General features: G+C 42.0%; 1 protein-coding gene across 8 annotated transcripts in view; it reads left to right on the top strand.

Annotated features, from left to right (window-relative positions):
* NCKAP5 (NCK associated protein 5) overlaps window positions 1-13065 on the top strand; it is a 685167-nt gene that overhangs the window by 629090 nt on the left and 43012 nt on the right. For all 8 annotated transcript variants that reach the window (XM_019553971.1, XM_019553966.1, XM_019553969.1 and 5 more), the window contains 3 exons: window positions 3678-3992; window positions 6581-6714; window positions 11172-11304. In XM_019553971.1, the coding sequence (XP_019409516.1) occupies window positions 3678-3992; window positions 6581-6714; window positions 11172-11304 (582 nt within the window). The remainder of the gene's footprint in view (window positions 1-3677; window positions 3993-6580; window positions 6715-11171; window positions 11305-13065) is intronic.

The raw sequence follows: 13065 nt of genomic DNA, 5'->3' as shown, positions 1-13065 counted from the left end.
TCATTTCCATGCGTGTGTTACTATTAGGAAGGAAATGGTATTTGTCTGTGAAAGAACTTGACGGTAATGTGCTGCTATAAAGGGAAAAAGACATTGCAAATTGTGTGCGTCAGATTGCAAGCCCTTAATTTGCAAAATTCCAAATGAATTTTAGATTAGGTTGTAGGAGCAGGCCTTACAATAACATAAGGGAGGTTTGTTTAAAATGTTCGTGTAGTAAGGTGCCCTCCAGGGTTTGCTGTGAAGCTCCTGGGTGGTCCCTTCAGCCCTTACTCACTCTGGTCTCTGTGGTCAGTCACCCCTTCATTTGCTTGCCACACCTTAATGTGCATAAGGGAGGACTTCCCAATGTGCTCTCATTCTAACGATCACCAGGTGTCTGTGGTCATTGCCTTATGGGCTAATTGCATGTTTTTTTCCACCCCTACACTACTACTCATGCCTTGCAGGTGTCATCACTCACTGATGTTCCCTCCAAATAGCCTGTCTCTGGCTTCTGGACCTCCTGGTCCCACACTCTTGGGCTCCTGCACTTTCTGCTGGGCTCTGCCCTTTTTATCGATTTCTGCACACCCTCCTGGGCCCTTAGGGACCTTTTCCCACCCCTCCAGACTGCTGCTGACTACTCTCCAAGTTGGCATTCCAGGGTTGCACCCATCCTGCTTAAGAGATGTTCCCACGGTAGCCTCCAGGATCTTACTACCTATTCCGCTCAGGGTCTGAGCTTATATCCTGTCTAATCCCAGGCCTCTCCTAATCAGGTGAGGCTCTCATTAGCCCCATTTGCCATCTGTTGGCCGCTTTCCAGGCTGCCTCTCCTCCTAAAGTGGCCAGTACACTCATCATCCTGCCACAGTTTGATTCTGAAGTTTTCTGAAGTTTTGTTATTCCTATCTTATTCCCTGTACTGCTAAAAACCTAGAATTGCCACCAGACTTATACTTCTACAGACTATAACCCCACTTAACCATCATCACTTTTCCAGCCCAAAGAAATTAAGAGAAATCTCTTCTCGTGCCATTATTTCCTTTTGCTGGTAGATGTTGACAGTAAATGAACCACTGTCTACTTATGACCTGTTCCAGGAGTTGTCAGCTGTGGATACGCATACCCCCAGGGATACTTAAAAAGGCCCTAGGGGGTACATGCAGGTGGGTGGGGACAGAGTGCTGCCATGCATTATCCCACGCTGCCACGCAGGCACTGCCCACCTGGCCGGATGCGGGGTGGGGGCGGGGGAAGCTCGCACGCGGTGGCTGCTGCTGCTCCGCATCCAGCCATACGCCATCCCCACCCCCCAGTTGATGTCTGGCTGTGTGCCGCCCCCTGCTTGGCAGCCAGGGACACACTGCTCCGCGTCCAGCCACCAGGGCGTACAGTGATTCAAAAAGGTTGAAAACCCCTGACCTATGCAATTTCTTACCCCTGGCAGCAGAGAGCATAAGGCAAGGAATGAACTATAGGATTTGACCTTCCTTTACATCAATATTTCCTAGGAAAAGTCCAAAAAATTCTCAGGAATTATTTTATTGTGGCATGAAAAAGAGGAAAATGCAGAGAGGATGGTTCAGTGGTTAACTTGCTCACCTAAGACTAGTGACCTGAATTTTTTTCCCTGTTTTGCCACACACTGTATATGGCCTTTGGCAAGTCATAAAAGATATATCTAGGCAAGTGTATATAACTTACAATAGTATATAACTTAAATGCCACAGATATACCTTCTCATGTTCCAGGTAGTCTGCACTGCTCTGGGCAGACTACTTCATAAACCGGGAGCAGTATAGCTGCATCCATGCAGTACTTTAGCAGAAGGAAAGGTTTATTCTTTATTAGCAAAAGGATGGGCTAATTGGCAGTGTCACACATCTCTGGCAATTACATGGATACACAGTTTCCAATTTAGGAAGCAGCCCTTTTGGCACACAGCAGTTTTTTTTAAAGGTACCAATCTGAAGTATGGTAAATTTACTATACAGAGATAGCCTTATTCCCTCACTGTGCCTCAATTCTCCCTTGTAAAATGGGGATAGTGATTCTTCCCTACTACATGAGTGTCATGAGGGTAAATACATTACAGACTATGAAGGGCTCAAATCCTCTGGTAATAGGAGCCATTTAAGTACAATAGCTGAATGGATAAATGTTTTAGTTCCTTTACAAAAAAACTGAACACATAAAGAGCAACTTAATTTTGAGTGTGTGTGTATAAGTCCTTGGATCCTTATCAAATTTGGTCCATTAAGATGAATATGTCAAATAAAAACTGTTGTGTTAATTTCATTACATCAGAAGGCAAAAGCAAAATCTGTAAGAGAGAAATATTTTCAAACCTCAAGGAGAGTATTAGAAATGCTGCAGAGGAAAAATAACAGCAAATGACTTGCCAGAGCGCAGCTAACTATAACAGAGTTAAATAACAAATGGGGATATCATAAAGAGATCAATACATAGAGGCATAGAAAATAGAGATGGAAAAGATCTATTGGGTCATATTGTGCATCTCCTGCCAGGATACAATTGTTCTCTACAGTATGTTCTCAAATTCTTTATCCAGTCTAGTTTTAAATTGCCCAAGCAATGGGACTTCGACTACTTCCCCTGGGAGTCTCTGTCACAGCCTGATAGATCTCATTGTCAAGAGATGTTTCCAGATATTTAACCTAAATTATACTCAGTTTCAAGCCATTAGCGCTAAAGTTTCCTCCTTGGTGTTTATATCTTTGAAAGATATGCAGATTACCATCGTAACACTTTCAGTGTTGTTTGGGAAACCTAGCTGTGTTTCTACTGTACAAGGCAAAGGGATGTGTATGTATGAATTGACAGTGACGGGATAGGATTGTACTCTTAAATACCATCCTCAAACAGAGCATCCACAGTTGCAACTAGCTTCACTTCATGGCAGATGCAGAGCCTTCACAGCAGGGCAAATGACCCTGGGCACAGCGTTGCGCTGCCATGGTTATGCTATTCCAGTACCTGGGCTAATTCAGGTATCTACACGGCACAGTATTCCCTAGTTGAGATGAACTGAGCAGGGATATGAGCCACGCTGCCATTGCTCCAGCAGGCGTGGGTGAAGGCCAGATTCTGATCACCTGCCAAAAGAGATGGTTGCCTTTTGGGAGAGTTGTTTCACCACACCCTGCCCCTCCTACATACGTTAGAGCAATGGTTTGGATAGTGGCTGGGAGGGAAAGTTTTATCTTTTGGTCTTTTACTGTTTCTTATGTCTGCTCTTAATTTCATGACTATTTTTCTCTGAATTCTCTCCAGCCCTTTATAATGTGCCACTCAGAGAATAGCATCCCTTCATAGCAACCCTCAAGAGCAACAATTAATTTCTAATACATGATCTTTTTAAACGCCAGGATGACAGGAATCTAAGTCTTGCCACTTTGAATGTTTTGGCACTTGTTTATTGTTTGATAGTACTTTTAATTATATCTCAATGTGATGTTTGGCTGTGTTTAATTAAATAAATGTTTCATGCCACAGCACTAGAAGTTACAATTACATTTACAATTAACACTGTGCTGGCTAAATGAGAAATATTTTTCTTCTTTAAAAACCTTCCTTCAAGATGCCTTCCCCCCCATCATTCCTTTCACTGGTTTTAAATGCTAGCAAATCCTTTAGCTCCAGCCCCGTCACATCACTTTTCTGTACCTTAGAGTCTTGCTGCCAGATGAGAACTTTGGACAGTGGGATTGGGACCTTCCCTCTCCCAGACTCAGGGAACCGGTCAACGGCACGACACGTTTCTAAGCAAGAATTGACCTTAGAAACTGAAGTCTTCACGTCTCCTGAGGAAGTCCTTCCTTCAGCTCCTTCGGTGAAAGCCAAAACTCTCGAGCGAGAAGTGCCTTCCACGCCTAAGAGCCAGGGATCTGTCGAAAGCATAATGAGTCATTCAACATCTGATCCTACCATGACAGCCAAAAATATACGACCTTTTCAAAGTCGCCTTCCAAAACCAGCCTCCTCAGGTAAAATGCCAATTACATTGGAAATTAGATTCTTTATGTCCTAACATCTGTTTCGATTAGCAGAAGTCCTGTAATAATGACATTAGATAACAGGAAATGTTAAGCAGGTAGCTGAAAAGATTCCTTATGTGAATATATAAGATTAACAAGTTGGTGACCTGAGCCGCATGGAAAATTTGTTATGCATAATGCTTATCTTATCTGGTAGAGGAAAAAAAATGTATAAAATATTAAATCCCTTCCCAAGAAACAATATTTGACTAAAAACGTAGGGCAGGCCGGACAGTCGGCTTGAAAAAGAGTGGTGGATATTCATCAGCTTTCAGGAATAATCTCTACATTTGCTGCCGGGAATAAAGAAGGGTCATGTTGTGATATTAAAATGTGAAACGACAAAAAAAGACTTGCTTTCAAAATTGAACTTGGACTACATTGCAATTTGGACTCCGTGCATAAATTTGGTATCAATGAATGGTTGGCGATAACCATAAACGTTTAGTCTTGTGATAAGTTGCTGTGTTGTACAAACATATGGATTTACAGTAACATAAAATATGCATTTTAATGTAGCAGCTGAATGTGCATAAACTATTAACATATAACACAGTAGTCAACAAAGGAATAAGAGGCATGTAAAGGTTCTACTACAGTGCACATATGCATATAGTTGTAAGCGTGAGGTTGCAGCTGTGATGGTTCAGAAATTATGTGAGGCAAAGATTTCTTAGGTGATATCTTTTATTGGCCCAGCTATATAGTTGGCCCAATAAAAGATATCACTCCAAAAAAAATTTGTGCCTCTCAAATGCATTTACAACACACATAGCTTTACATGCGCACATAATTTACTGTAGCAAACAGTGTGTATGTGTTTTTAAAGAACTATTACTGAAAAATACACGACTAAGAAAATTGATGTTTATCCCTCAAGAGCAGTTATCTTTAAAAGTGAATGCTTTTCTTACTCAATATGGAAAATATTGTAAATAGCACAATTGTTTTCACTGGTAAAGGAACAGAAGTTCATTGTCCAGTACAGTATTATGTATTCATTTCAAGATTGGGGCGTTATGTTCTTCAAAAATGAATATAAACTCAGAGGAAGTATCAGCTTCAAAAAGTTTCCATTTAAAAAAATACCAGTAAGCACCTGAGTATACACACACATGCACACACACACGCACGCACACGCGCGCGCGCACACACACACACACACACAATGCATGGATTAGCTTTTAGATCTTTTTTTTAGCGGTTTGTTAGAGTAAAATGTTTGTTGCAACTATGAGCTGATCCTAATGTATTTGACTTGCATGTATCATTTTTATCTGTACCACACTGACAAAGAAATTCGGTCCCCTGAAGATGTGAGGCTACACAACAGATTTAGCTTTATGTAAGGACATCAAGCGTGTGTTCCACTAATGAACTGATGTTTAAATTGAACCTAAATGTGAAAAAGCTCCTGTTATACATTCATGAGAATTTACAAAAGAGCCATTCAAATTAAACATCTTGGAATTTAGTTGATTTAGAAAAAATTCCCAGTCCTGAAATGCAGTGGTATAATAGAGTGCAAACACACATCATAGGGTTCATTTCAAACTCCCTGGTCATTTTGCATCAAACCTAAATAAAAGATATTTTTAATACATATTATTTTTTAAATAAATGTACCGTTAATTAATGGCACAGCTGAGAGAAAGTCAGAAGAGAAATCTTAGTTATAGATTATATGCTACATGCTTGAATAGCCACATGTGTGACCTCAATTCAGCAGAGTGCTATGGAGTACACTCCATGATTAAACACTGTCATTATAACAAATTGAATAGAAACTGCAAGCATTGAATTGCTTCATAAGAAGTTGGTAGCAGTAAGATTGTTCTGATCTTAATGCTAATATTCACAGTGCCAACCTTTTAAGGTTTGCATCTTAATTAAAATGTCATGAAGAGATGTTAAAAAAAAAACCACCCAGTATACATCAGATGGTGAGGTCAACTCATTCTTCCATGGAATATTTTCATCTGACCCTTCTTCCTCTCACTTCCTCTCCAAAATCACAACTCTCATTTTGTACCACAATGCGCTGTTTATTTTCTGACATTTTAGTTGTATGTTGTATTAACTTAGTAAATAAAAAGACTAGTTGATTTAGAAAATTTCTCCTAGGAAAGTATCAGGTCTTTTTATTTTTGTTTCAAAACACAAGTTTGCTTTATTCCTCTCTGTCAGAATACAAACAGAACAGATCCTACAATGTTATCTAGGAAACAGGTATTGCATTTTGTTTCTCATTTGAAAAGCATTTATATTTTAAGACTCAAAGAGGGGATTTAAACTACATCTTTCTCCTCTTCTCTTGCTCTTGGGGAAATTAGATTAGACTCGTCCACCTTACTCACAATAAATTCTTCTGTATTATACAAGTTGTCCTACAGAGGTGAAAGTATATTTGACTGACATAAAAGTATCAGAATCTGGCCCCAATTTGGACACAGAATCACACTTGCACAAAACCAATCGTTACTGTTAACGCAGTGACAACTAGATCTGGAATTTAAATCGTCTCTTTTTAAAATCAGGAATTATTAACTTAAAACAAGATGGACAAGAACAGAGTTCTGTATCTTCAGCATCATTAGAGCAGACCGAAAAACCAGTGGAAACCAAGAAGATTCTTCCAGACTGGACCAGCAAGAAAGCTACTAAATCAAAGGTATACATTTAAATGAATGCTTTAGTTGCATTTCATGGGATACACTGTAGTCTAAACACAGCATTTAACTGTAGAGTCAAAAATTGCTAACAGTTTTTAATACAGTGAACAATTGACAATCTAATAATAATGGTAATATTTACCACATATTCTCTCATACCATATTCCCCCATAAGACATGTACCTTGTTTTTGGATGGTAGAATGAAGAAAAAAAGATTTTTTCAGAGTCATGGCCTACTATGTGACATAGATTAAGTCTTCTTGGATAGTGTCCAAGAAGTGGGGCATCCCAGGAGACAGTCTAAAGACCCTGCTACACATGCAAATTAAAACTTGACACCTTTTTGAGGTCTAACTTTTTGTTGTGTGCTACGTACTATACACGTATAGGTCTCAGGGTAATTGCACATTTAACCAGTTACTTGTACAATACCTGTAACATATACAGGGGTCCTAAGTGAGGCAACGGAATGTCCTGATATGGCTGGACATCAACAAGGCTAGGTCTGAGACTCTTGCAAGGGCAGTAGCAAGACTGTTACTTCTTTCAGTGAATGAGCCTTATTATAAGTTCTAGTAAATAATAATAATCAACCCAAACCACAGTCCTCATCAAGATCCTACTGACTGCATATAGAGCTCACTTCCTGTGAGCTAACACAATTGTTGCTTACAGCATAAGATACAGTGCTCACCCAATAGCTACTACAAATTCCTTAGCAGCTATAAGAGGGTTAACACTGGATTACAGGGTTTCTGCTTGCTAGGACCACCGAGAAATGGCAGGCATTTTGTCAGTGTTAGAACACAGTGTCTGCATACTTCTGTTCTTCCCATTTTCTAATCCAGTTAAGAAAAATGAGTTTTCCCAATTAAGACATGAAGCTGAATTTTGGAGGGCTGATAGGGGAGAAGGCATGGGTGCTATATGAATATATAGCACATTTCATCAGGGGACTTCATTTTTATTGTTAATTCTACAGTCCACAAAGCTATGGTAGGTATTTTATGTCATGCTTAACAAACATTCATTATTGAATATTATCCCCAGGCATTTTGTAGAGGTCAAGATGCCATAACAAGGTACACTGTTTCTTTAAGGCTAGGTATAGACATTCAGAAAGCCAAAGCCCAAACTGATTCAATCTCTAACCTGCAGAGATTGATTCAGTCTCTAACCTGCACAGGTTAATCTAACCTGCATAGATTGAACTGATCTGCAAGTGAATAGACATTCATTTTTGATTCTAGAAATGCATGCACATATCTGCAGTAGCTCAGGTCAGCAGGCAGGGACACTAGAGCATGCCCTCCTTTCCCTTCCACACCAGCCGCAAGGCTAGAGGGAAGCTGACCCACAGGGGTGTGGCCAGGCCCTGGCAGGCTGCTCAGGATGACCGAGGAAGTGTTTAAACCCCCACCCTGGCCTGCAGGGACTCCAGCTAGGGTGTGCCTGGAGGGGAAGGGAGAAGCAGCCCCTGCCAGGTTTGTCCCCTGGGGGGGAGGGGGCATGGCCAGACACCAGCCTAGGCAACATCTCAGGCAAAGCAGGAGCAAGGAGGTGTATTAAACTCCCCTGTCTAAGGCAGAGGGGAAGGGGGAATCCCTGCTTAGCAGGGAGTGCTGGGGGAAGCCCGGCAGATGCCTGCAGTCTCTGCCAGATCTCCAGCCAGGGAGCAGAAGGGAGGGGCCAGCTCTGCTGTGGAGCAGAAAGCCCTACCCAGCCCAGAGAGCATGCCGGGATGCTGGGGGTGTCTGGTTTAACTTAAACCAGTAAGGGGTCTGGGATGGACATTGCATAAGCCAGTTTGACCCAAATCAGTTAAGTCTGATATTACATTCAACCAGGCTGATCTCAAACTGGTTTCAGCCATTTTCAGACTAGTTTATGTGCACTGAACATTTGTTCTGTTACAGGTTTAAACCAATTTCTGATCACTTAAATAGTTTATGTGTAATGTCTGTCCCTCACCTAAGAGTTTTCCTTTGGAGAGTTAGGCCTGTTTTTTTTCCCAGGTCTAGCTCTGCTTATTTATGTGAAGTGAGTGTTTGGCATAGATGTGATATGAAATTAAGGTGAAAGGGAAAAACTCTTTTTTTGTTTTCTGCCTTTTCTTTTGATGAGTCTGCAGTGATCTTTCAGTCCTTCCCTGAAAACTACAAAAAAAAGCAAATGAGCAAAGCTGCACACCTCTGAATACCTTAACATACACATGCACCTATGGAAAAACTACCTTTAATGGCTACCAGGCTCCTCTTCCGTAGAAGAGCCACATCACCGTGGCTGGTTGGACACAGAGAAGGTGGTAGTGGCCATTGTTAATAAGTAAAAAAAAAAAATCCTCCCTGAAGAAAGGGAATAATTAGGCAATTCTGCTCCAGAGCTGGCCAGCAACCCTCACGTTGTTTGTATTCTTCATGCCATGCTATAATTTATGCTTACTTCTGTTTCCATATGGTGGAGTCTGGAGTATTTTGTGGGGCGGTGGGAGGGAACAGGGGTTTACTGAAGCACTTTTTTCTGTTAAATCAGCTCAAACTCTTACATAGACCCAGAAGGGTTAAGTGACTTGCTTTGTGTCACATTGGCAAGGCAGCTACAGACCTTGATTGGAGTCCAGAGCTGCTGACTCTCCCTCTGGTGCTTTTGTCAGTAGAGTATGTTTCTTATCAGATGAGTAGCTGCTATTTTGAATTTCTCAGTGCTGCATGGGGAGATTCAGAGCTACTGTAAAGTGTTTTTTTTTCCTAATAGGTTTAAGAGTGCTGGGGAATTGGGGTTTGAGTTCAGGTGATTATTGTACTTGTGAATCCAATTTTTTGACATATAATCAGATCTCCAAGCAGAAATATCAGATGTGGCTTCCTCCTTTCTAGTTTCTGGGTTTCACCTACTGAGCTGCTGCCATTGCCATGGCATCTCCAGCCCTTTTCATTTTTCATTCTTTTATTTTATTTTATTTTATTTTATTTTATTTTCAGAGGGACCTATTAAGTTTTGCATGAGAAACTTGACTTCTAGAGCCAAAAGACAGGTAGCCAACTGTGGAGTCATAGGGAGAAAAAAAGTTGTGGTGGGGGGGGAGACTGCATGCACACATGTGCACCCCCTTCCCAAGCAGGTATGTCTGTGGGGAAAGGGCTGGGGAAGGCAGATCGAGGCCTCACCCCACACAGCTGGGGTGGGGCACCGGACAGATTATCCGGGGGGTGGCCAGCATGGAGGGGGGCGGTTCCCACCACTGCGTGCACCCTGGGAGGCATGGGGAACGTGTGCCTCCAAGTCTACACGGGGCAGAGTGGGGTGCAGCTGCAGGCAGGAGCCACTGCACGCACCCCAGGAGGCGTGGGGGGTATGTGCCCCTGGGTCTACATGGGGCAGGGCAGGCAGGGGCCAGGACAGTGCCAGGCTTTTCCAGGCGGGGGGAGCTGGACTGGGCTGTGCTCGGGACAGGCAGGAGCAGTGTTGGGAGTGGGGGTTACAGTGTGGGGGGTGCAGCCCCCACCCCTCCATAGTCCTGATCCCAGTGCCACCACCATGCTACCCGAGTATAGCCCAATCCAGTTCCTCCCCACCAGGAAGAGCCTGGCACAACCCCACCCCAGCCCACAGCTGAAGCCCACCCTGCCCTAAGCAGATCCCAGGCAACCACCCCCCATGCTTCCTGGGGTGTATGTAGCAGCCGGAGGCAGTCCCCCTGGATGAGCTGCTCACAACTCAGTCCAACGCCCCACCAGCTGTGTAGTGCCCACCCCAGACCCATTCCCTCCCCACCCCTGCTGCAGCTGCCAGGCTGCCTTACATCCTTACAGCTGCCCTGAATTTGTGGGGGGCTAAGCCCATTAGCCCCTCCCTTTCCACTGCCTATGTGTGGAGTTTATTCTTTCCTCTATGGCCCTTCCAAATGCCAGGGGCAGGAAAGGGGACAGGACTTTCTGATGGCTGTTTTGGGCAGAAGTACAAAAACCAAGCATGTTTTAGGCTGGTCATGCTAAATCATTATCTGTAACCTCTTTGCACTGAACTATCTCATCACACACTTTGTGAAACCCCTGCATGTTATCGACTTGCTATCTTAGAAATTTTTTGAGAGCTTTTAAAATTATACTTGATGGCTACTATTTACTATGAGCACATGTAAATAAATAATCTGAAGAAAGTTCATAGCCTTGGAGCAGTTTTACAGAGGGAAAGACAATCACAGAATTGGCTATGTATCAGCAGGGATTTAGCAGGATAGTAATACTGGTTATCTCCTATGTTGTAAGGAGTTTGATTCCTTGCTCCATGATAAGTTGATGCAGTTAAATTAGTAAATCAGCTTTCTTTTTTCCAATTGAACTATCTGCATGCACCAGGTGATGAGTGCAAAATGTTCTCTTTCCTATCAACATACCTGATTATTGGGATGAGCATGAGCTACCTGATTAATTGTAATGCTATTATTTGTACAGGACAGAACACTGCGAGTGTGCACGTACTCTGCCAGCAGCAACAGTGACACTGAGACAGAGACAGAGTATGAAACAAATGAGTTTGGAACCGAAGAGGAAAAGTTAGTAGAGTTAACACAGAACAACAAACAAGGTAATTGAAAATTTGTACATGGGAATTTATAGTTCTCATCCCCATCTTGACTGCAGCTGATTGTGTCTTCCTTTGTGCTATATATATCTTGTTTTCACTTTTTAACGCCACATCTTTCTTCAGATCTAATTTTCCATTATGTACTTTTTATTGTATATGAACAACATTTTTTTCTCTTTCTTTCTTGCACCTTTTTTTCTCATCAGAAGCCTAGCTAAGTCTAAGGCTTTATTCATATATCCCTATGGTGCAACTAAAAGTCTTCAGTTGCATTATTGCAGCAATAAAGAAGTGACTATAAAGAACTTTTTTTTAATTCTTTGGTATGTTAAAATAAACCAGTGATCAAGGCCATAGTTTGCAAACCTCCCTGTTACAGAAGTACTGGTTATGCTGGTATAGTTAAGCCTGTCAGCCTCCTCATTAAATATTGCCACTGTCTGAGGACAGTACTCAGTTGCTGGAATTCACTGGGAATAGCAATCCAATAAAAAACTCAAAAGTGAATTTCTTGGGGTTATTTATTTATTGTGGTGGGCTGTCAGGCTTAGAGGCTGCGGTCCTTACTTAAGCACCAACAGCATTTTTACACGTGTAAGCACTGCAACACCAGGCATTATGAAAAGTGCCTGGTGCTGTGACACTTGCAGATGTATAAGCAGCAAAATGCACAACAGCACTGAGAAAATGGCAGTGTATGCTGTTGAACTAAAACACCTCAGAGGTGCTTTAGTTCAAAAGTGCACCACTGGCATTTTCTGTGGGCTGATGCACATCTCACCACTTTTCCAACTGCACACAGCACAGAGCAGTTCACTTCAGCTGGTGTGCAGAGTGGACTCAATTAATCGGCAGATCTCTGGTCTATCACGGGAAAAAAAGTATGTGTATAAATGCCCCAGAATAAGAAAACCACGAGCATTATTAGTACAAGTTACCCTACAGCATAGTTGAGTTTCTCTTATGGTGAGTATTCCCTGCATTTGTTAAGAGTGCAATGAGGGCCCATTCAGTCCTTGGCTTCCTTGCCAGGGAGAAATGCAAGGGGGTGCATAGGTCCAGTGCAAAGTTTCTGCACCACTGAAGCCCCATTTAAGCCCTGAGAACTTAATTGAGATTTCAGTGGTGCATAGGTTTTGTGTTGTCCTTTCACGCAGGACTGAACTTGACCCAGCTGAAACTATCACCTACAGTAGATACTGCAATGATATGTGCATTTAAAATGCCACAGGCAGCTCAATACTTGAGTTAGATACACAAGTGCCATTTAGTGTCTGCCAGGAACTAAACTCAGCGTTTGGCACTTTTAAAGATAATCCATTTGGAGGTTTTTCTGCAAAGAGATTGTAGGAGAGTGGGAAGTTAAGATCACTTATATATTTAGGTCACACTCCTATAATTGTGGGTTAATCTTTGGTTATATGTCCAATGCTGCAAGTGAGTAACTGAAGCAAATAAGCTTGCCTGACATTTTTCTATCACCAATATCGTTATGTGAGAACCCTGTTTTATTTTATTAAACAGGTGATGTCAGACAATTACCATTCTTTCTTTATCCCTCACACTTTTTAAAGGATGTTATTCAGGGGTCTTGGTTTTCTCTGTTAAAAAATCCAAAATTCTCTGATGGAAATCAACTCCCAAATTCTCTGATTTAAAACCCCCTAATCTGCATTTTCCCATGATTAAAATGAAACACCACTGTATAGATAGGTATCAGTTGAGCACAATGTTGTAGTGATATATTTACAATTTTAAAGC

The sequence above is a fragment of the Crocodylus porosus genome, unplaced genomic scaffold (assembly GCF_001723895.1).
Source record: "Crocodylus porosus isolate Cpor-Errol unplaced genomic scaffold, CroPor_comp1, whole genome shotgun sequence".
In the NCBI taxonomy this organism is placed as follows: domain Eukaryota; kingdom Metazoa; phylum Chordata; order Crocodylia; family Crocodylidae; genus Crocodylus; species Crocodylus porosus.
This window is presented reverse-complemented; position numbering and strand designations above follow the sequence as displayed.